Raw genomic sequence first — 26,009 nt, forward strand, 5'->3', positions numbered from 1 at the left:
GACGACGACGACGACGACGACGACGGCGATGTTCCGCGACCCCTCGGTACGCTAATTTCATCGCGAGCGTCGCCCGCTGCTGCGCCATCATCGATGATTCGTTCCCGCTTCGTTGCCAATCTTTTGCCTCCACGCGTCGGCTAAAATAGTATTCAGGGTTTCGGCGCAAATCAACTCGTAGCGAGTCGATTGTGACTCGTTTTGGGCAAACCGGGCAGGGTAGTGTTTGCGCTCGTGCGTGATTCCCCCGGAGCATTCTTGTAAACACAAACGACGACGCAATGAGCCGGCTGGGACCGATAATGCTTTAAGTAATCAACGGCGCGACGACCGGCGGAGTAGTTGAACGATATCACGAGACCCTAATGCTATTGGGTTATTATTCACGATGGGAACAAGGGATATAGTCCCACCGCGTTTTTCTCTTGCGGCCGGGAGGCGGTCGGTTGCCCTGCGAAACCGCACAGATTTATTATATTACGTGGAGATATGATAACGTGGGAGCCTTTGTAGACCAAATTATCTGGCTCCGGTTACCACGTAACCGGTTTTTAACGTGAAACTTCCTTCCTCACTTTGATGTATTATTTCATTACTTGATATAATAGCATGTCTTCGCTAATTTTCATTTATTAGATTTTCGAAACATAATAAGCCTGCTTTATAATAATTAAAACGCATCTAGTAATATTGAAACCATTTAGTAGTAAAATCAGTGGTAAAAGATATTGAAAATACAAAATTCCAAGTCTCACAAATTTTTTTAATAAATAGAAATGTTTTGTTATTTTATTTCTTCAAAGAAAATAATATGAGATATCTTATGGATGTCTTGTATGTATCAAATACGCAATATATATTAGACGGCGAAGCACGATTGTCATCTTCCAATTAATTCTACTAATTTTTTTAGAGAATAATACTTAATTCTGTTTTCTCTATTTAATATATTCTTAGACTAGAGTGACTTTTGGCCCAGTCTGTGGGTATTAAATATAACCCAGACAACGAGAAACGCTGGCAGACAATTGTATGACTTTAGAGACGCGCCAGTCAAGGTGCGTTTTTAATAAATGCAATAAAAAAGTTTGCATAGTTTGCATATATTTTTTATATACTTTTTCTGTGTTTAAGATAATATATGTGTATATATTTTGATTTGTAAAAAAAATTTCTGATTCGTGTAAATAATGCACATTTACACATTTGAATACTTTTACTTATTTTTACTTAACCAGAAAAATAAAAAGCATAGAATATTTTCGTACATTATCGTATCTTGTTGCTCAAGCCTGCAAAACATCGCAAGAGCTCTTATCTTAGTCTCAACGATAAATTATTTCAGCATTTTAAATTTGTTTCGTTCTCAATTAAAGCATTGAGTAATAAATCTCAAATTATGAGTGATTAAAAATGGAAAGCTTTTCGCAAAGTGTATTTCTAAGATCTTGAAATTCATTCATTAAAATTCAAGTAGGTTCCGCTCTTTTCGGAATCTCATTTAAAGTTCAATTATGGAAATATTTATTGTTAAGATAACGCGTATACATGTTGTGTCCCGTGCCGATGTGTATGTTATCTGTACGCGCAGCGAGGTCAACCGTGTCTCTTGGTATGCTAATATGCATCACGTAAGTAATTCTTTTATAACCGTAGTTTAAAAGAATGTCGAATAATAAAACGCTTGGCGCTCTTTTGAAATGCAAGACAAGGACCCTTTGTAGAGGCACTTTTACGCAAGCAAAACGAGTATAAGAGCGCGTGTGACGGATTTTAGTTAAGAGAAACTTAATTATCGTAGGGGTAGAACACACGATTCTGATGCGAACAAAGACGAGGATTACGAACGGTAATGGGCAGGATAAGAAGATTATAAACGTAAATCCATATTCTGCTTATATGCACGCGCGTATACTTATATTTCTGGAGGCTTTGCGTTTGCGGATATTTTTGTTCCATGATTAAATTGCTTATTGTTGGGTAAATGTGCGTTATCTCTTTAATTATAGTTATATTCGTTAAATTTTATCAAGATAAAATTATTATTTATCATTAATTGTGAAATTTTGCAAAATATTTGATATACAAACACTTGACGCAGTTTATTTAAATATAAATTTTAAGAATAATAAAAAATAACGCGGTTATCTTAAGCTACTATGAAGCTGCTGTGAATATTTATCATTGAAAATTAAACTACTTCAAGTGCTTACATTTAAATATTTGTTTTTAACAACGAAGTAGTTAATAAAATTTTGTTCTTTAATCAATTTTATTAGACTAATATAAACTATTATAAAAATAATAAACTTTTATAAAAATGTTGGAAATTGTCGAGAAAGACGAAATGATTTTCTGTTGAATGTTTATTAAGCAAACACCGACTCTTACTGCGTTAAGAAACGTGCAATCGAAAGGAACTTCAACGTATAAAGCGATCTATCTTTATATAACTGTCATTTATTTTTTTTAAATCTAATCTGTGAAGCTTAATCTATATATATATAGCAGATATGAAATTAGAAATAAATACAAATCTCTCACATGTACACTCACGTGTACACCACGTGGAACCTAAATACCAAATTGATAATCATTTCTAGATTGAAGTACATTAAAGATTGTTTCGTATATTAATTATTGGGTCAATTTAATTGAACCAATTTGTATCGTAAACTTTATCATGTTTATTCGTTCTCCGTCGTGCAAATTTGCCAGCACACTGATGCACCGAATTTGATGCGGCCAATTTCGATCATTTTCGAATATTCCAAAAAGGAACATTAACGTAGGAGCAAACAAAGGGAAAATTCCATTCGAAAGATATCAGAGACAGGTACACTAAGGCATATCATAATATTGTGCTCCCTTCCGCCCCCCTTCCCCCGTGTCCCCGTTGTTGTTTGCCTTGCACTTTCCGTCCTTCACAGAGCTTAGACCTATTTTAACCTCGCGGAACATACTGTCGGCTGGCACGAATAGTACCGCCGCTATGAAAACGTTGCTTTCTTATCGACCAATAATACGATATTGTCATGGCACCGAGCAAACGTGCATACATACTACACGCGGCTCCATGACACGCTTTGCTTGCGTGCTGTCGATGCTCGGAGCTTTATGCGCGTTACAATGCATCCTATCATTGTTATGCCTTGGTACACAATCTAATCATTTATCATCGGCGCTCGAAATTTTCACTATACGAGCGCCCAATTAAAACTTCAATGTTTTTCGATCCGCATTTCCTCTGTCCGATGAAATTTCTTCCATTTTTTTCTGAATTTTTTTTCGCGCTTTTTTTTTTTAGAGTGTACATGCTTCGCTTATAATTGCAAACTCGTCACCGGGACGATATATTTCGTTTTCTTACGAGTCGTGTTTTCCGCTGTAAGAACATTGTGTATCCAAATTGTAATTGTGAGTAATATATGGTGGCGAGTCAAAGCGTTTAAATAATGGCGCGGCAAGTACTGCAGAAGCATATTTTGTACGAAATGCACGATTCTTGCCTGAAAAATCCACGTTTTTCTCGGAGCATTTAACGCTGCACAGCACCTCCTTCTCATAACTCATGCTTCGCGAATAGCGAAGCTCGACTAGTCTGTATCCCAGAGCCATCGTCGTAAATGGAAATGGCGCCGTAATGGTATCGCGGAGACAAAACGAGGGTGCATATAATGCACCCACGGCTATACATATACGTGCGATTGGCGCGCGCGAGTCGCTTTCCGACTCTCGGAAAGTGCATGAATGCACCGTCGACTGTGTGGGTGTGCCTGCAGTTTATTCGCACTCGAGTTGTTGCCACCGAAGACAGAAGGGCGCCCACAGTGTGAAAGTGGCCGAGAGCTTACGGTCTCCCACATTCTCGGAAGCCTCTAATTTTAAACAGAAACGGATCGAGTATATCTACCCTATGGTTGATCGAAAATGTGGGCGCCTCGCGTCTTATATATTTAACTTTTCGTCCCTCTTGAAACCCGAGCTTTTATTGAAGTTTATGCGACGATCTTTTGGACCTTAGAAATCTTTACCGCTGTAATTTTTTATAGCAATTGTTGTAAAATAGATATTATCGCAACGCGTTAATAATGAAGTTACTTAAAATGTTGCAGTAAAATTTTGGTGCATACACAGCTTTGATTATTATATATTTCACATCGATGGCAGTTGATTAAATTGAATAGTTTTGAATATCGGGTTATTTTGTTGATATATTTGTGTCACAGAGATTTTCATTACTTTTACTTGTGGTATCATGAAGAAGAATATGATGTATAAAATCGTGAGAAAAATATTTATACAAATATATGCAATTTATGACATTTTTTAATTTACACGTAAATGACAAACTCCACGTAAATAGCGCGTAATAATGCAAGCGAAAAGCGATTATAATGCAATCTTAATGTACATTCCGTGTTCCGCCGCATTTTCCGCTACAAGAAACGCGAGATAAATTTGGGGACCGCGATTAAAATGAATTATTCAGTGGCGCTTGAATCGACCGCGTTCGCGCAATGGGTTTGTATAATTCCTTGAGATTTGTTAAGATGAACTCTACTTCTTTCGCTGTATATATATTATTTACACGTTGGTAGTCTTTTCAAACGTCAAAATAGATGTCTTAATAAACACAGAATTATATAATAGGTAACATTTTGGATAAATTTACAATTAAGAGTTTTATATAAGTAATAAAATTTTGCTTCTTATAAATTACCAACATATTTTATATTTTTTAGTTAAAAATTGGAAACAATAAATTACTAAGAAATTTTTGATGAGACTACTATTAGAATATCTTGTACAGATAATTAAAAACCGCGCTCAACAATAACAAATCGTGGAAATTCTGTCGCCTTGAGAACATCATTGAGTCAGTCATTGACAACGTTGTTAAATATAGTTTGCGGTAGACAAGATGCAGGCTGTAATTAGCAGACTGTCACGATCGGCATTTGACCTTTGAACAATTTGCCAAACGCGTATATAGTTGTACATACAGACCTTGCCGTGAAAATATATAAAATGTCTGCGAATTTCGAGCAGCGACTCATAGTTGAAAATAGCCAATCACGATATCTATTTTTGAGTAGATCTAATAATTAAGGTAATTACCAGATCGGGTTACACTGACTCGTGATTGAATCTGATTAACATTGTCTACACAATTATAGAAACTCTTTATCTCCTCCTTCTTACTGACGCCATTCTTCTTGAGAACCTTCGCTTGAATTTCATTAAGAAAGATTTATACAAATCCTAGCGCGCTCCTGAATTGAATTGCATTTGAATCTTTAGGTGCTTTTTAACTGTTAATTCAAAAAGTCCCATTTTCAGTGCGGCTATTTATATCCAAGTACCGTTAATCCAATTTTTGTAATTATACAAATTTGCCCTAACTTTTTACATAGAAATAATTTGCAAGCCAGAATTTTAAGTAAAAATTAATCAAAGATCTGATTTAATCTTTAAGAACTTTCGCGATGCACGAAATGACCAAGAAAATAAAAACTCTGTATGTCATTAAAATATTTAAAAATAAACAAAAATTTAACAGTGAGGCGTATATTTTGCCAATAAAATTAGAATGGTCACAACAATTCGTCTTACTAATAATTCACGAAGAGCTCTATATACATCGAGCTTGCAATTCGTTTCGCTGACAGTCGCTGCATCTTTTTGCGGAGTGTACGTCGTCTTGTCGGCAGGAGGGATGATTTCATACGGAACGATAGCCGCCTATTTATCCGCATGCTATAATTGGAATTTAACCTTTAGCCGATGTCCAAGCAGGTGACCCTGCGACCGACCTACATAACGAAATCAGCTTCTTTCTTCAATTCACTGTCTTCTACTTCCTTGGACAATTATACATCAGATCCGATTGTATTTTTCCCGATAATATTTAATTGAATCTTAATTTGAGTATTGATTGTGTAGCAGAAACTGCTTGTAGATATTTATAAATTTATAAGAATTTTTCAAATGTTTGCAATAAAAAGAAAAATTGAAAAAGTAATTATAATTTTCAACTAGATATATTTTGAGTAATTAGGACAACCTGATATATGCAGCAATGTTTATCGATAATATATTTTATGTATTTATTTTCACATATACATACATACGTACTTAATGTATGATTATTTATTTAATGTGTAATTATTTATGCGTGATAATGGGGATTATTCTCTTTGCTGATAGACCATTGAAATATGACTATCAAAGCATGAATAAATTGAAATGCTCTATACAATGTAAATAAATTCCTTATCGATCGATTTGTTATGTACAGATACGATGACCTTTTTCAAACTTTTAGACTCGGATTTCTAATTCAATTTATTTGCTATCCCGTGCGAAAAAATAAACATTTAGTGATCGTTATTCCAGATTAGACAAGCGTTTCGTTCTTTCTCGCTCGCTGATTTCTTCTATTTGTATTTGTTACTTTTATGGTCAACATATTTGCTGTTTTATCAAAGTCAGTTTTCATAGAAAGATATTACCGCGAGAAATCTTGCGTAAAGAAGATAGTTTACGTAAGAAATTTAATGAGCTATCAGCAGAATTTGTCACGTTTCATATTATGGAACTGGTCCGCACGATAAGCCTATTTCCGCCAACTCTGTACGTGACGTGACAAAGAGAGAGAGAGAGAGAGAGAGAGAAAAAAAGAGGGAAAGAGATAAGACAAAAGAGAGATAGAGAAAAGGAGAGAGAAAGAGAAAGAGAGATAATATGAGAAGCTAGACTTAACTTAGCAATTTAATATCGTTGGATGTCGGGACCAATGAGACGTATTGTTCCCGCGAACGATGATTTGTTGAAACATGCGAGATGAACGTGAGGATCACGTACGTCGTGAGCTCAAGATAGTTCTCTCTCTTTCTCGCGCGTGCACACGGGTCTGGGGTCACCGATCAAAGAGCAACTCTTCCATGTCAGAACTTAGCCCCTTTACGGCGATCCGCACGTCGTACTTTACGTCGGTGTTCCAGTTTCCCCGGACGCATCCTCCACCTCACCCCGAGTAGAGGCGCCGGATCGGGCCGATACCATAATTCGGTCATTTCCAATTGGCGGAAACCGAAGCTGACACTTTCGCGTGTTTACCAGCCAGCGCCGATAATTTATGGATTCACGACCAGCATAGTGCCGGGAACATTTCTCTCGATATATTCCGCATTACGGAGCCATTACGTTTGATCCAATTTTATTAGTGCTTATTTATGCAGAAATTCCACCTATTCTCTCTTCGCCAAACGAATACTTGCTTAATAGAAATTTTAAAGTAAGCGAGAATTTCAATTTTGTTGAAAGAGAAGAAGATAAAGAACACCGTTCGCACAAAGTACTTTTCCAAATGATTGGCCAATCGTTATTTTCACAAAATATTTACAGATTTATCTTGGAAATGTTAATAGTGAATCATAAATCGAAAGTACTGATAAATATTATTACTAAATCCTGTTTGCTATACTGTTCGACACAATGAATCCATAAAAATATAGTTTCCTAAAGTTGAAAAACTCTTGTAAAAAGATGACATATCTTTTGCAAATTCATAATACTCGCCCTGGTGTGCGCGCATTGGGAATCATATTTGGAAGAAAAGTCGTTAGCAGATGCTGGCAGCTGGCCAGTATCCGTCTCCAAGAATGTAACAGATTTGTCACGACGTCGGAGGTGGAGAAGATAATCGCGTGTACGTCGATCCATTCAAAGTAAAACGTTAGGAAGCTTTTCTTACCATTCTCCTTCCCCCTCAGCTTTCGGTGACACGAATTTCAGTATGCCAAGGCCTACTATCGATAATCCTTTCTGTACGTTAAAGATCGATCTATGCTTTACCTGCGCGCTTCGAGCTATCTTCTTAAAGCGAATTTTGTTCGCCTCTTAAAAGATTTGTTCGAGAATTTGGTACGCTCATCAATCATTTGGAATACATGTACGAGAATACGATATTAGTAGAAGAATGTGACTTTTCGCCAGATCTGAAAGACTTTTCAGATTTTACGGAGGAAAGAAATTAAATTAAATTGAATTTATAAATTTATTATAAAATATCTCAACTAGAAAGTGCTTTATATCTACTAAAAAATATTTTAAAGGTGGCATCTCTTTTATGTATTTGAAATCTTCTATGTAATAATTTTTTAAGACAAAGTTTTAAAAAAATTATAAAGGTATTTTTTTATTGAAAATAAACAGTTTTTTTTTGCAAGTTTAATTTCGAAATTACAAATAGAAGAAAATTTTCGATTAAGTAAACTTCATTGTTTATTGATATTTGTAAATAATGAGACAACAAAGGTATAACGCGCGTTTCAATGTTGGTTATTAATCTATACCCTTATCCTCATTTATGCTAATGAAACGCTTACCGCACTAATCGCACGATGGTTGCTCATTAGAAGACCAATAGTTCGATTGCAGAGCGTGATTAGCTATAGATTCACATGGCAACAGTTCTGTCAATAATAAAGTACACACTTGTGTCCACAATATGTGCCACAAGACTGCAATCATTTTAATTATTTTAGAAAGATAATTTAATTAAATCCTGAGCTAAATGTATTCAGCCGCTGCGGAACCGGGAGGGCAGAGGAGGGCTACGCTCCCCTGAAATTTTTTTGTTTTCTTTAGATATTTTATGACCAAAAATATTTCTTTTTTTTTCTTCTTTTTTTTCTTTTTCCCTTTTTTTGACTATTTACTCGTTCAATTGAAGTATACTATATAACGAAGAAAATTAAGCGCATTAAGTTAATTAGAGCAAAAAATCTGTGCATATTTTTCGCACATTTATACCCACTGGGTGGCCTATTATATGGTGTTTGAATGGAGTTACATACACATACATATACATATTATGAATGTATTATGTATTCCCTTTATAAATTTTGCCCCCTCGGATGAAAAATACTTCCGCGGCGCCTGAATGTATTGTAATAACACGTTCTATGATGATTATATTAGTATGTAATTAAAATTATACGTAATTAAAAGAATGCAATGAAATATAAGACATCTGGAATTATTTATGACTTTACTGTGCACTTGCTTCTGTTTCCATAAGATTTCCGGATTCCTTACGATGCAAAATAGGACACACCGAGTCGTTTATATACGTAAATGTCAAGTGTGACTCAGCACTGCCAAGTCTTGGGAAAACAATTACAAATAAATTTGCAACGCTAGTGGAGCATTCCATACAAATGATTTATGCCCAATCAAATTTTCCCGACCATATTCATGGATATACGTTTAAAGCCGTCTGTAAGATATTTGCAAGAGGATTGCGCAAAGTTGCGTCGTTCGCCTTTCGCTACCAGAATGCCAATAATGCGGATAGCAACAAAATAAAGTGATATGAATATCTTTCATTTTATTTCTCTTTCAAAATAAATTATTACACATTAAAGTTCTGCGTAATGATTTATTTTTACTGTATCTATATCTCAGGTCAGGAAATTATCAGAGTAGATAACTTGTCAGCTTCTGTTATTCCGATAAGTGCTTAACGTTTTCTCGGTATGTTGATACAAGGCTCTTGTGTAAACGTTTATGGCATACATATTATGATTGGATGGGCTTTTTTAAAGTAAGTGTTGCGGATCAAAAAGAAGAGTTTATACATAGAAGTATTTCTCTTTGTTTGTTTTATTAGACATATTCTACAAATTAAATTAAAATTTTTTTTTGTACAAATAAATTATATAATTTCGTAGAGTATTGATCAAAGAAATGTTTTTCTTATTTGATAATGGCTACGCAGAATTTACATGCGCCTTTTTTTATTTGTTTTGCAATTGCACATTAAATTATAAATAAGTATTATTTCATATATATTGTGTTTTCAATCAAGGTTATTCTTCAATTTAACCACTTTATGAAAGAAAAAGAAATAACAAATGTTCGGTATCCAAAGTTCCCTTTCCAATTCAAAAGATGTACTGCTCTCTTTTTCTCTGTGCTATTTTTATCTTTCCCATTCTACAGCGCGATTACAAAATAAAGATATGCCGCGGGAATAAAAATCACGAATACACACGTTGAAAGCATAATAATAATCGTACCGATTAAAATCCTTTTCATTTGCGAAATGTATCGCTGGGTGTTTATCAGATGATAATATCCTGTCTGTAAAAAAGTCTGTAAAGTTTATTGAATGAAGTTTTATATTTCCTTCTTTTCTATGCAGTGGAGTACTTGACCTAAAACGGTTGCGTCCGATTGCACCAGTTAACGTTAGTGGCAGGATTCCAAAGAAAATAAAAAAATCGAAGCTAGAGATGATGAAAAATATGATATCACGTCGAGTTTCTGTCCACTTTAGCGACGAATGCGGTTACAATATAGAACTCTATACAATATGTTCAATCAAATTGGTAATCGAAAAGATACACGATAATTTGATAATGCAAAAAAATTTTCTTAGGTAAATTATTCTAAAACAGATCGAAAAGATCTCAAAAATCAAAGTTAAATAAATAAGCGTCGTCATTTTCTTACTTTTTATTAGTGTTTTAGTAACTATTACTTTTTTAAACCAATTGTCAAAATTGCTCATGCCTTAAATCGCTTTTTTTTCTGCTTGCAATGAACATCGTATTTGACAGTCGTCGAGCAATTAAGGTGTGTGATAATGCCAGTGGTACGATAATTCGTGACCCTGGTCGGCCTCTTTTACCGCAACGAACGAGAACCTCGTTTTGCGGCCGATAGATTTTCGGAGCTTACTTTCTCGTATAAATAGCATGGCGAAAAAAACTCGGCCGAATCTGCCGTTGGCGCGAAACGACGAAAACTTGGGAGTATGCCATCTCAGGATGTAAAAGTCTTGCCTGGCAACGATTTATCCCCACCACGCATAATTAATGCGTTAATGGTAATTAGTATATTGAACGTTCCACAATACATTATGTATCTTTTAGGTTCTTGTGATATGTGAACCAAAATAAATTAAATAACATTTGTAATAATTTTGACTTCTTTTTTTCTACTTCCTAAATACAGTAAATAAATATTTTAATTAAAAACGTAAGAAAAAGCAGATCTGATAAATGCTATATATGCGTCTATACAATATTTATATAAAATTGATATCAGATTTTGTCAAGCATTGGATTAAAATATAACAATTACACTGAAAGGAAAAATGATGAATTAATTGACAAAACGTTTGCTTTGACAAATTGTTAGATGTGTTATCTAGCAGGAAAAACTAGTGAACATTTTTCACAGTTGTTACATCCTTTGTGTTTATTATGTTGCATAGTCAATAAAAGACTATCAAATTTTACCGACCTTTCGACACAATAAAATAATTTAAAAAAAAAAGATTTTTATAGTTTTAAAATTTTTTCTGATAGATAAATGTCGTAATTGGATAGATTATGATCAAGACTGTCGAAAATTATTAATGCTGTCACTAGACACTTCGGCTATACGTCTCGCAATACGAAAATAGCGAGGGCAACTCGTGACGAGTCTGCCCGAGACCCACGCTAATTTGCACGCTAAAATAAGAACGACAATCTTTATTTATAGTGAAGTACGATAGGTCAGATTGTCGCCTTCAAGGAAAATCAGATGATTTTCATATGCATATGATTATGAAGCATTTCACGCGATACGGTAATAATATATAAAGTCGTTTTAATTGCTTAGTTATAAGAAGAAACTTATTTTTTTTTTTTTTTTTACGAAAGAAAAATAAATGTGTGTGTGTGCTTAATTATATGGATTCAAAATAATTAATTATTCGTGTGTAATATAAAAAGAAAGCAAATTGATGAGCAAGAATAAATTTTAATTCTATTTTGACATACAATGCAGTTATGTGTCAGAATCTCAATCCTATTTCGATATACTACATTATAATTTTTTTATCTATTGAGAGAAACGCTCAGTTTCTTGAAAGATCGAGAGAGGGACGAAGTGAAAAGGAGTATAACTCATATGATTTAATACGGCGTCCAAGAATACGTGTAATTACAAGAACAGCCTAACGTCGACTCGTGTCCAACAGGCTAATTAGCATGTGTTCGCGACTCGAATTACGAACGTCATACGTGTCATCCGGCACATTAATCCAAGATAGAGTGAATCGTCCGATATGCCTTTAATGAGCAGATTCAACGGAAATTGCCCATAAAGCAGATTATAAGGATTCGAGGATAGCCACTTGCACCTGTTTGGACTCGCAAAAAACGAATAGCACTGTGGAGTTATATCAATGCTCGACGACCCAATGCTTGTTAGAATCACATGTGCGGCATAATATCACTATAATTCTACTTTGATATATATATATATATGCCTACATAATCCGAAATGCCAACAAAGTCTGCCGCGGAAGCTGTCTGGATATAAATAACTTTTAAATATGATTATTGAGAATAATTACAATATTAATGTCTATTAAACTGACACGTAAAGCATGAGCTTCGACGTTGATTTAATCCGTCGTATTCTGTCACAATATGGAAAGAAATAATAGAAAAAAATTAATTTATGATATATTTAAATACGCTCGAGCTGTGAGAACAATTTGTTATTCCACGTGTACACGCGTGACAAATTCATCCCAAGTGACAACCAGCAAAGACACATGATATACGGTTTTCCTGGATATCTTGAAAAATCGATGTAGCCAATGCCGCGGAAGGTCTGATATCCCGTATCGGCCAATCTTCTCCGAAAAATTTCTACGCCCACCGAAGAAGAATTACACTCTCGGGTGACTCCGGGTCCTCCTTGGTTTTCGTCGTTGTCCTTTCGGAGGAGCAATTGGTTGGAAAAGCTTCCGGCAACGGAGAAGGACGAGCGTACCGTCGGCGATGATAACCCAGTAACCCACATTCCCGGTACAAGTCCGGTGGTGGGAGCGAGCTAGTGACGGTGGTGGGTGGCCAAACGTTTGGCCGTTCTTCCGAAAAGGGGGATGGAGACTCGTCGTGGCCGGTTCAAACGCAAGTTCAAACGCAAAGCTCTCCCCCTCCCCCTCTCTCGATCCCCCGACCATCCACCGCCATCCCCGTCGTTCCACGCCCTCGCCCTCGCAGCTCTCTCTCCGGTCGTCAACGGGTGCACCTGTACTCTGTTAACCCAGTGACGTATGTATAGTCAGCTGTGAAAGAGAAATCGGAGAGGATACCAATCGATACCACTCGTGGTGATAACGGCCCCATTCGACCGTGCATAAGATTATACGACTGGCCTTCTCCATCATAGCGACGGAAGCGAGATAAGTTCAAACGGAGGATCGAAGCTGTGGGCCTCGCAAAACTGTACGCCATGTTACGCAAGCTTTGCTCAGCCTCCCCTTGCGAGTGCGCAAGGCTCGGCCGCGCGAGCGACTTCGGGGAAGAAAATCGGGAGTGAGCGCGGGGCGGGGCGCGCTGTAGCACCTGTATACTGCACTATGCATTACATCGTGATTGATGAAAACTGTGTTGCGCTCAGGCTCATCGTCGCAAAGTTGCCAATGCTAACATGAGCTTGGACCAAAGTAGAGGAGAGAATTATTTGGGAATTCTAAGAAAACTATCAAACAAGAAGATGCGTTGTTAAATATGATAAATTGTCTAAGAGAGAGCTTATATATATGCAATTTTCATAGTTTCGTTATATGTGTTGTAGATTTGCAATTTTTTAAATATCTGCTCTAGACAATTGTAAATGTTTAATAACAACAATTTAGGTTTATAATGCACAGAATGAAAATTGTAAGATTTACAACGAGAGCGTGATCTTTCACTAGAGCGCAAAAATTTCCATTGGAATAAAATTTCTTTAAGACTATAGAAGTTATAATGAAACAGAAGATATATTTAAGTGAAGTCAAGCCGATGTTTACAGAACCGTCAATTATACCACGTCAACCTTACATTGATTAGCACGAGTCTGCGGGATGTAGTCTCAGCGAAATAAACTTTCTTCCGACGCTATAGAAAGTTGCCTGGCTGGAGGAACGGGGGGCTTTAATTAAATGAACCACCACCCTGGGGATAGCAAAGTAAGCCGCTCGTTTGATTAGGGCTGCACTAAAGGCGCGAGGGCTTTACTTGCGAGACGAAGGAGGGCGAGACGCCAGATACGACGAGAGTGACCTCCCCGTACATACGCGTGTCATCCCGCGACCTTTCATCCGGAAACGTGCTGAGTCGACGTCATCTCGACTCCTTAACAAATGGAAGATGCTCCACAATTCACCGAAAGCGCAATTCCCCGTGGCATTGTTGAAGTATAAAGAAATTTTAAAAGTTGTTATAAAATAATAAAAAAAAATTAATTAATGCACCGCGTTTCGCGAAAACTTATGAGATGCGTCATTCGGAGACACAGAGGTGTAGATATATTGTGAGCTTTCGATCTGAATCAACGCGTGACTCAGTGCGTTATGAAGTAGTGCACTATTTTCAGCGTTGCGTCGCGGCCCAGGATAATCGGACAAAGAGATTCTCACTTTTATACGAAAGATATCAACATCAAATTTATATTTGCAACGAAATAATATTTTTAATATTTGGAAACAATTTTTTCGTTACCAAGATCTTAAGATATGACAATTATCATGAATATTTATAACTCGATTTAAAATTCCGATGCTCAGTAACAATTTGCTAGAGTGTTGCACTCGAAAGGTAACCATCCTCGCATCTCTTATACAGCTGTAGCGAGATCATAACATTCCCGACACCATTATCCGAGGGATGCATATTCAACTGGCTGCGCAGAATGAGTAGAACACAGTGGAATTGTTCAGTATCCGTCTCTAGTACGCGCACGTAGTTTGTATGTCTGACAGCCATTTACTATGGTTTCCTAGTTGCTATTAGAGCTATACGTACCTGGCAACAGAAGCTTAATTAGTATTAATTAACCGCTGATTTCGACCAATTTGGATTTTCAAAATTGTCTGCAACTTGTTATCACTTTTTTCAAATCTATTTTTTTATTAAATTAACCTATAGTGTAAAGATTGAATTAATATGTCAAATGTTTTTTTTTTTAATTTGACACTTCAAATAAGTTATTTTTTCAAGGGAAAGAATTTAAGAGAAATACCTAAATGTCCATTGTTATCAATAAATATTCTTTGTTAAAAGAAGAAACGAAAATTCAAGCAATGTGTCTCCTCTTTTATGTAATATGTCTGTTGAATATGCTTGAAGTCTCATAAAGTTAGCGCGGCAGCAATGCAATAAACTGGTAAGACCATTTAACACTCGTGACAATTTAATGTAGAGGATATATCCGGTATATCCATTTATACGCCGCACTTTATTATTCCCCGAGTAAAGTAATAATTTTTTACTTCACACGCGACCCACTTTATCTATCCGTGAATTTCGCAGGAACGCCAGGCAAATCGAATTTCGTTTGAATTCCCTTTGCCGGTGAATTTCGCGAAAGACATTTCACGAAGACAATTCGCAATCTCGCTCGTCTCGGCCACATGATTCTTCAAGGTACGAAATGGAGAACTTCTCAGGCACGGCCCTGCGACCGTTTTCGGATGACCCAGATCCTCCATAGTGCAGTGGCGGCCGTGCTGCATGCTGGAACGATGCATCCGGAGATCCGGGCGCGTATGTGTGGCGTGTACGTGCGCATCTACAGAGGCCGCGTGTGCGGCGCTCGTACGTGCACGCGAAATGTAGCGTCCGCGAAATTGGACACGGCTCGACGGAACTTGCTGCAATTTTATTTTCTTACCGTGAGAGAACTTGCGCGCGCAAGAACGCATTTGCTTGGGTCGTCCCGGCCGGATGCATTTCCGATAGGACACCCTTCGCATTTCGGGGAAGCCGAAAGGGACAGCCGTTGCACGACATTCGGGGTATCTCTGAATTATTTTGTCCTCGTGCACATACTTCCAATCGGCGAGAAAGATAAAACATGCGCTTTATTACTGCAGCACGCGGAGGAATGAAATATAAATGTTCGAATACAATTTTTCGGATGGTTGTGTCCCTAGCAGTGTATTTCGTAAGATGATCATCTTATTACATATCGTAAAACGATAACGATACGTATAAAACGATAACCCGTGTTTCATAACTTTGAATGACGCCAGTAACATCGAGAGAACAACGAGGAGATATTAAATCGTAAGATCCATAAAAACGGATTTCCGCGGCAGATTGGAACGCGATTTTGATAAAGATTTACGCAACAGCGTGTAACTCGGGTCAAACTTCTCGGTTAACGAAGAGTTAGTTGCTCTCCGAGTGTTTTTTTTCCTTTTAATGGAGAATAGTCCGCATTTGTTTCAACACTGTACCGCAGGTCGTTTTGCGCGATGCGCGGTGAAATTGTTCGAAAATTTAACGAGGGAGTATCTGGAACGGAGCCAACCAGTGAAATCGATCGGACGGCAGAGCACATAAGCTACGCCTCTTTATTTATTTATGCTACGTATACGTGTACCATATAGGCCACCCTGCACGAGCTCTCCGGTCGACAAGTTCCAGCATTTTATGTGCGTCCACCTGGTTGGCGGCGCATCGACTTCGTCTGCGACCGCCTTGAATTTTTCTACGTCCTTCTCCCCGCTTATCGATAACGTGAGAGAAAAAGAGAGAGATCGCCTGTAATGACGATCTCTATTTTTATACCGGGCCGCTCTTGGTGCCATCGCTTATCCACGGATCTTCCGCCTAGCGAGATACTCTCCCAGCGCAAACATAATAAAAGTTTCTCGTAAATCCGGTGTGCGAGATCGATACGGTGTCCGTTTATACTAGCTCATCAAGTTCGAAATCGATGATCTGTAACTTAGTTTCCCGTACAGAGTATCTCAGACTTATCGCATATCAAGCAAAACCTCTAATACATTTAAAATCGATTTTTACTTAGCGAAGATTTAATAGAAGGACCTCGTATGTAACCTTGCGATTCTCAGCTTCTGTGTCGCGGTGATTAAATTTAAAATTGTATTATATTTATGTTAAGAGATAAAGTAAAATTTTAAATGCCCGATTTGTTTTCAGAATAGAAATTATTGTTGTTGTAAAATTAAATATTGTTGTTAACAATCGTATGAAATTAGCACACAATTATTTTTTTTTTTATTATTACAGCCGGAGAGATGCAAAATTATTTTCTACGCAGGATGTTAAATTATGTCGTTTCCTCTTTTTCACAAAACTATTTTGTTATATACCTATATTGATTTTTTTCCGTAGACACTGGATGACTCATAGTAATTTTCGGTGCGTAATAAAGTTCCTCCTCCTCTTTTCGTAACTTATCTAATTTATCATCTGTAACACTTTCTGTAGAAATCGATATTACGTATGTACTGTAATAAAAATTGTTTGTACAGTAGGTTAAAAATAGATTCTATAGCAGTATTGACGATGCATGAAATCTATTAATCGTTTGTCCTACTTCACTTTGGTTCTTTTTGGAACACGCCACATTATAATATCTGTGTATTTATCAGCGTAAAATTGTTACAAACTCTGATGCTATAAATATATAATGGGACTATAATATGAATGCAGAACTTTTGTATTATATTTTATTAAAAAATTTAGATCATTTTTTATGCGCGCGTGTACTGAATGTGTTATCATCTCGTCATTTTATAATTTTCATTCATTCGTTTAATTATTTCATATTACATTTCGATAATTTGAAAATGGGCGTAATTTATCTTCAGCAGCTCGAAATTGCATAGAAATTTGCGCGCTTTAAATGCATTGGAATTATCAATAAGTTTCGCTTTCCAGCTAATTAAACACATTATTATCGAGATTATCAACGAGGTATTACGTATATTTTTAGTAGCAACAAGAGAAAAAGAGCAAAAGAGAGAATGTAACTTATCGTACATATTTAATAAGCAGTATACAATTTCACGTCATAAAAAAATCAAAAGTGATTAGTAAAGTAAAGAAAATTTGATCATTTATTTAGATTGTTAAAGCGTAATGTAAAAAAATATTTTACTTTTTACTAATTTACGACAATTATTTGGACATTATTGATTATTTTATTATTCTGGATAACGAGAATACTATAGAAAGGATATGAAATATTCTCAGGAGTGTAATGTCAAAATCGATGCGATAACAACGATTATCTCGTAGAATATCAAACGAGTTATTAATGTGGCGCCTAGGGAATTGTTCAGCTCGCGGCGAAGGCAGGCACGTGTTTCTCCAGGAAACACCTCTGCCTAGTAATTTCGTGTGTGCGACCGTTTATCAAGTCAATTTGCCGTAACGGTCGTTAGGGGCACGACAGGTTTGATAAGGACTTAAATCGATGATGCGGGAGTTCGTTGGCTCGCAGGGGGGCGGCCGGGCTTCTTATTACGGTCTTTAGCGCACGATAACCCTGAACTTTAAAGCTCGCTTGTGCCGACTAACACGGAAGCCGTGAGCACTCGGCTCTCGGCCCGTTCTCCACGTGGTCTCGAAGTGGCGAGCGAGCCGGTTAAAAATAATACAAATGTGAAAATCGACGGAGTCCGTGCATCGCACCCGAATTCACGAAATTGACTCGTGGGATCATTGTCTCTTTCCATCCGGGCGCTCCTCCTCTTCTTCATTCAGTTTTATTTGATCGATGCCTCCTATAATTGCATTCTCTTCGGCGTTATAGTCGGCTGTTCGCCCGCTCATCTCGCCACTTCGTTCTTCTCTCATGACCACTTGTCCCGCTTCTACATCATTCTGTTGAGGGCCGCACCTACAGTCTATTTTCGCACGGTGACTATGTGTAGGGGTTCGTTCTCATGAGACCAACGCGTCAGGAATATCATGCTGGTATGCTGCTCCTATATTTCTCTTCTCCTTTCTCTCTCTCTCTCTTCCTCCTTTCCTTCTCTCCTCTATTCTTTTTGCTCTTTGTATTTAATTCACACCAACGCATATCTTCTCGTTCCTTTAAGCGTATTTATAAAGGAAAATTCACGAGAAGGCAGCTGCGGGAAGGTAGATGGTACAAAGTAGTTGTAAAGTAGACTGATAGTGAGAAAATTACACAAGCTAAACTCTGGAACGCCACTAGGAAATTGTCTTCCTTTGAGAAATTTCTGAAGAGATTCTATAGATGTTGATTTAATTTGGTTATGTCTTTTTACTGTATTTTCTTTTTCTTTTTAAAAACAATTTCTGAAAACAATAAATATTTCTGAAAGTAATAAATATTTTATTCTTCCATGTCGATAAGGCCAGGAATTTAATATGGAAATAGAATAGGTGAAATACGCCGCCATAAAATATACATACCGATAATCGTTCGTAGGATGAATAATATCGTCCCACATAACGCAAAAATTCATCGCTATTTTCTTTTAAATAAATCGTGAACAAATATTCGATATATCAGAAATTTGCAAAATCGTATCTATAGTAATTATTGTGAAATATATAATTATTATAAATCAATATTTTATTTTTGACTAAATTATCATTAATTTTTTTATGAAACATTACAGATCCGTATATATCTTTATATCCATTTACGAAATTTGTCAATAATTCGTAATGGAATTGTTAAATATCAAATATCGAGCTGTCGTTTTGGATATCCTTTCAACGTGAGAACAATAAGGATCGCTAGAGTGCTAATGGATTCACGGCTTGCAATCCTGTATATGGACGCTTATTGATCTCTTGTTGCGCGCACGCATCGCGTGCTTACATGCATACGATAATTGAGCTGGCCTTAGCCATTGTTTACAATGATTATACAGGTGTAGCTGCGCAACCCATAATTCCGCGCCTGGGCGATGCATACTTAAACATTTTGCGCGAGAGATAAATTCTGAATGCTCTGATTCAGTCCGGTAACACGATCTGCATTTTATCACCCGCCAAACAACAACAAAATACTGCAAAGTGGAAATTCCTATTTACTCGTGACCAGACTTGGATATTTATTTTTTTACATGTAAAGTCATTCAACAATATTGCATTTTAATTATTCCATGCAACAATATTTCGATGCACACGCGAAGCATTATCCCGTTGCTTTATTTAACGCAACAATTCATACTGCAAATACTTCCGAATAAATAATCGATAGGTTAACAAATCGTTACCAACTGCACCAATTCATCCTGCCTTTAATACCGTTTAATTAACCGCTTGTCTTTGGAGAGACGGTGGTAATCAGTACCAGTCGCTTAACGAGGGACTTAATCGGGTCATTAGCGCGTTTGTCCGCGAGAATTTGCGCAACTTTAAACTCGTGCTGCTCTGTTGCATGAAGGTAATTTGACGTTATAGCGATCGTTAATAATTCGCTGGTAACCACAGTGTGTAGAGCGGAGCGTGCTTTAGCTCTTGTCATAAACATTACTTCACATTTACTGACAACTATCGCAGACTTTGCTAACACCAGACTTCGCCATATGACGCTGGCGCGTGCTGTATCGGAAATAAAATGATATTGCGGATTAATGAAAATATTCATAAAGATAACGACGGAAATACTTATTCGAGTTACGAGTTATGAATGTGTTATTGTATTTTACTATAGCGCATTTACAACGTCTTTACAGTAAACTGATGGATTAGTAGGCAAATAACGCTACGTGTCGTGCAATTTAAATGAACATGATTGTTTGAAGCAGAGAAAACGCGATTATATTTCTTCGAAGGCGATTGCGGATGCAATAAAAAACGATTTAATGCCCACATTTTTATTTATATCTAACTACACACAAGCGCGCGCTACACACGCGCTATTCATTCTTTAATTACGAAGAAATATATATTATAACTCTATCTAAGAAGATACTTTAGATATTTTCTATAAAACACAAAAATAATTTTAAAAATATGCACTAATCTTCTCAAAATATGAACTGTCAAAGTATGCAACTGTCAAGTAACGCACAACGCGCATCGAAATAATCCATCGGCGTCGCGAAAAAGTGGCAATAAATGCGAGTACTGATTTTATATGCTTTTCTTAAAATAGGATAATATATTAAAAATAAAAAAAAAGATATTCACGAATATATGTTTTATGGCTTATTTTTTTGTTTGTTTCAGGTGGTGTTAGTTTTCATTCTCAGTATAGCATCGCTTATAATATACTTCATCGATGCCTCCAGGTGAGTAACAAGACTTTGTATATCCAACATGCAGTGCATGGCCTTCGAGTTTCTTGTAAACATTCAAAAATATTTTTTCGTTCCTATATTTTTTGCGCAGTATTAGAAATAGCATGTAGAATCATAGTTTGCAGTCTTCTTTTGCCGCGGTTTAATTAAGAGTGCGAGAGTAATTACTAGTTTAATCATTGCTATTTTAGTCGCTCTTTCAGTGCTTTTTTTTTTTTAAGACCGAGACCTTCGCATAAGTTCATAAGAGATGCTGACCTAACATCCGTAATCTCATGCTTTTATGTTACAGCGAAGAGGTGGAGCGTTGCCAGAAGTGGAGCAACAACATTACTCAGCAGATAGACTTAGCTTTCAATATATTTTTTATGGTCTACTTTTTTATACGCGTAAGTAAGATTATTCCATCATTTGTCGTAATCAATCCTTCTGCTAATATTAAAATTATTAAAGAACAGTAATTCATAAATTCAACAATACGTATATTTAATTTTTTCTTCTGATAAAATTCTTTTCATAATAAATTTCATAAAAATTAAAGCCATAAAAATTTCATAATAATAATTCAGAATATATTATAAATAAATACATTTCCTTGCATAAAGACATAAACTAATATTATTTGAAGCTTTTAACTCGTAAATCATAATATTTGTTTAATTAATTGTTCAAATGTATATTTAATAAAACATACATATATTAGAAGTTAAATATACAATTAAAAATTAAATATACGATTTAAATTTGTTTTCTATCTACGATTCTTGTAGTTTATCGCCGCCAGTGACAAGCTGTGGTTCATGCTGGAGATGTATTCGTTTGTGGATTATTTTACGATACCACCGTCCTTCGTGTCGATATATCTCGATCGGACGTGGATCGGACTGAGGTTCCTCCGAGCCCTACGACTGATGACGGTCCCTGACATCCTCCAGTACCTAAACATTCTAAAGACATCGAGTTCTATTCGTCTCGCCCAACTCGTATCCATCTTCATCTCCGTCTGGTTGACCGCTGCTGGCATCATTCATTTGGTAAGATAATTGGACGTCTCTTTGTATTACATTTAAATAACAGTGTACACACTACACATAAATCTTGTGCCAATTATTTTGGATTTTGATTCATTAATCCCAGAGATGGCAGTCTCCTCTAATTTTATTATAAAATTAGCACAATTTAGATAAAAATGGACTCAATCAAAATATTTTTTACTCTCTTTATATAAAATATTCTTTTTTATATAATTAATAATAATTCACACATATAAAGCGTAGTTCAAGCGCGTATTTTGTGATCAATGCACATGTCAGAAAAATGAAAGAATTAGTAATTTTTTAAATAAATTTAAATTAAAAAGAATTATTTAGATTAATTAAAGATTATTATTGTTGTTATAAAGAAATTAAGGTTTTAGTAAAAATTAATTTTAAGAATATATAATACAGATAGTACATGTGTCATAAAAAATTATTAAACAACGATCAGACAGCTATATTGTGATCCAATCTTTTTTATTCAATCCCTATTAATATTTAATTTTTCAATTAAGAGAATTTAATTTAACATTTTATTTCCTTTTATTATTCTCACATTTTTCAAGACATTGTACATGCAGAAATCTAAGATTCTGAAATACGAGTATGTTTCTCGTTCCACGTTTATACCATTGTGCAGTAGTAAAAGCTTATGGTTATGACCGACCAATATAAACCGCAATTTCACTCTTGACACTGCGGGATACGCAGTCCTGAATGTAATAACGTCGTGCCCGCAGCTTGAAAACTCAGGGGACCCTTTCGAGTTCAAGAACCCACAACAGCTTTCGTACTGGACCTGCGTGTACTTTCTGATCGTAACGATGTCCACGGTAGGATATGGCGACGTTTTCTGCCAGACGGTTCTCGGCCGCACATTCCTAGTATTTTTTCTACTCGTCGGTTTGGTAAGTTATCCTTTACTTATATTCTTCACGCGTAATCTCGAATTACTTTGACGTCGGTTAAGGAACCTCTTGGTTCCGCGCGCAATATCTCTCGAACGACGCGATTATCAAGAACATGTTCCTATTTTACGCGCATTAATGGATTTCTACATCCTGCGCCATAAAAGGATGCAGTAGCATTTTTATGATAAAGTGAGACATTTTTTTGGAAATCTATAATTAAGTGTTTGCTACGTGTTCCATTTAATAATAGTAAAAATTAAATAGATTTAAATAATGCAGAATGTAAAATAATATCAAAAAATTAACAATTAAATATCCGTTAATCCATATAATATTTTCATAAAAATGTCGTTTGCTGCATTTTTTATGGATTTTACCGTTTACGAAAAATACGCGTACGAGCTTTGCGAAACGTATAAAAAAGTTTTTTACTCGTTCTTTACTTTTCTCACTGAATTGATCAAGTGCACAACACAAAGACAAAAGAAGCGCAAGTCTAAAACTTCTACAACTTTTTTGTACTGACACAAGATCTTTTTTGTCTTCTTTTACTTTCTATTGACCTTGTATCTGTTCAGAGACATTGGAAGTTTTTTGCTTGATTTGTCTTTCTGTCGACTGTTCGCCGCGATATCGTATATTCTTTTCTCTTATCCCGAAAAATCTCAAAGTATTGCCGCGGATTCCGTTTGTTATTCGGCGCTTCGCATAGCTCAAGTTCGCCAAACTAAAGCCGTCAGCTCGTCGGTTTTGCCAAGGCTCGTACATCAGAGCGGAACGATTGGCGAGACGAGCGACGGTCTGAGATTTACGTGTCCCTCAAGTCGCGAGACGGTGAATATTTCGAATATACAGTGTGTTCTCCGTCCGTTGATCTCGTCTGCGTCTCGAAAAGCGCCGAGAAAATGATTCTCAATAATATTCACCTTATTTTATAGAAGTTTCTTCTCTAGCTTTATATTTTGTAACAAAGAAAAATGTGTCTATCTTGTGAAATAATGCTTTTATTTATGCGAGAAATGGCTTTTTTGGGACAGATATCAATAGCGGAGAACCGTGTTGTTCGTTATATCGAATTGATCGATTCGTTTGAACGCCGATGCGCATATTACCGCCCGTATTCCATGATGCGTATGCGTAAGCAGCTCATCGATCGTTCGCGTGAACCCTACGTACACGGTTGACTTCCTCGGGGATAACAGCTCGTTCTCGGAGTTTTCTCGGGAAATGCGTCGCACTTTTCCGTCCTTTAAAACGTGAGCATCGCCGTTCAAACGTCCATTAGAACTGCGCCCAAGCTAATGTTTGTCCGCAGCTCATATAATAGAATATCCATAGATATCATTGATCTTATCGAGCCGGAGTGAGCATACTCTGAAAGTACAGTACATTCGACATACGTGAATTTGTGAATTGATACAGAATTGGTTTCTTCCCGCATAAAGGCTTAAATCGTTTTGCGAAGAATTAAATTCTCTTACTTTTTATAAAATAATTATTACGTATACTTTAAATATAATATAGAAAAGAAAACACACACATATGATCGCGTATCTTGTTTTTGAGATCAAGCAGTCGTCTAATTAGATATATTTCATCAATGTGCCGAAAAAGCTAATACAAAAATTTGCGAACTAAGCCTTTATCGTGATGTGACGACGAACGTAAAGAGACTAACTTAAATCATCAGGCAGCTTCACTCCTTTTCTCATACATTGTTTGAAACCTATCTAAAACGTGCTCCTTACTTCCTGTAATTTGCATATACGTCGGAAATATCGAGAAAATTCCCATTATCATGCGAAGCAGTAGAACTGTACTGGTTCCAATCTTAGCTATGACGACAAAAGAGACAAGATAACAAAAATACTGGCTACCTTTAGGCATATCTGCTTTATGCCTAAATCTTTATAATATATCATGTATTATATCTGTCGGATACCGTCGTGATACTTCATATCGTTGCAACAAGAGAGAAATTATACCACACAGTATAATATACGTTCAGTCAAACAAAAAATCTCAGAGACTGATAATACAAGTATAATTGCACTACCTAACCATCAATGTTTTTTCTCTAGCAATTTGCAACCAGTTTCAAATAACAAAATCTTTTTATCTCTGATATTATATTTAATTCTCTGTAGCTTTAGATTTGAATTTTCTCAAAAAAAAACTTCTTAAAGTACTGTGAATTGTCGAAAGAGCCTTAAGAGAATCATTAGAAGTAAATTCTCGGCATATAAAATTCACAACAGATTTTTCAAAAGCAATTTTCGTAATTTTTGTACTTACATGCCTCATTTTATAATTGTAAAGGAAAACAATTTTGTTCTTGTGATGTAAATTATCAGAATGCTCAGAAATTGCGTTTTAAACGTCTTTCAAATTAATAAAAATTTGTGTACGTCAGAATTATATTTCAAACTTCTTCGTATTCTTGACCGCGTCTTATGAGAACTTCAATCCAAGATACGGAGTTACTTGAATACAATCTGTTTTCGCAACTTGATAAAATAAGATTGCAAAATATATAATACCGATATAAAATAAAAATTGTCTATATTAGAATAATTATTTTTAAACATTCCAATGTTAACCGCGTTTATGATGTAAAAATTTGAATTTGATTATAAAATGTTTAATAAGATATCTCTAATTGACGTACAATTAATAACTAAATCATTATAATAAATAGTTTAAATAATTAATAATTAGTAAATGAATAATTTTGAAAATTGATGAGGCATTTTATGTAAAAACATCTTGCTTATATTAAACCGCGTGTTTTTTTCTGAATTGATTACAATTGCAAGCGGTCGAGCCTCTCGATTCTGGTGTCACGCGAAAATAGTGAAAAAAGTAATTGTGTGGTCATACATATTTGTACGACACGTTATAACTACTGAAAGCATATTTTACTCTTCCTCTTTCTCTCTCTCTTTCTCTTTCTCT

The 26,009-nt window shown here is 36.0% G+C and overlaps 1 protein-coding gene across 11 annotated transcripts in view; it reads left to right on the forward strand.

Annotated features, from left to right (window-relative positions):
* The window catches only part of slo (calcium-activated potassium channel slo), a 93,320-nt gene that overhangs the window by 13,164 nt on the left and 54,147 nt on the right, over window positions 1-26,009 (forward strand). For all 11 annotated transcript variants that reach the window (XM_067356692.1, XM_067356700.1, XM_012375598.2 and 8 more), the window contains exons 2-5: window positions 21,036-21,097; window positions 21,399-21,495; window positions 21,877-22,140; window positions 22,884-23,051. In XM_067356692.1, coding sequence (XP_067212793.1) covers window positions 21,036-21,097; window positions 21,399-21,495; window positions 21,877-22,140; window positions 22,884-23,051 — 591 coding nt within the window. The remainder of the gene's footprint in view (window positions 1-21,035; window positions 21,098-21,398; window positions 21,496-21,876; window positions 22,141-22,883; window positions 23,052-26,009) is intronic.

Source organism: Linepithema humile, chromosome 6 (assembly GCF_040581485.1).
Source record: "Linepithema humile isolate Giens D197 chromosome 6, Lhum_UNIL_v1.0, whole genome shotgun sequence".
In the NCBI taxonomy this organism is placed as follows: Eukaryota; Metazoa; Arthropoda; class Insecta; order Hymenoptera; family Formicidae; genus Linepithema; species Linepithema humile.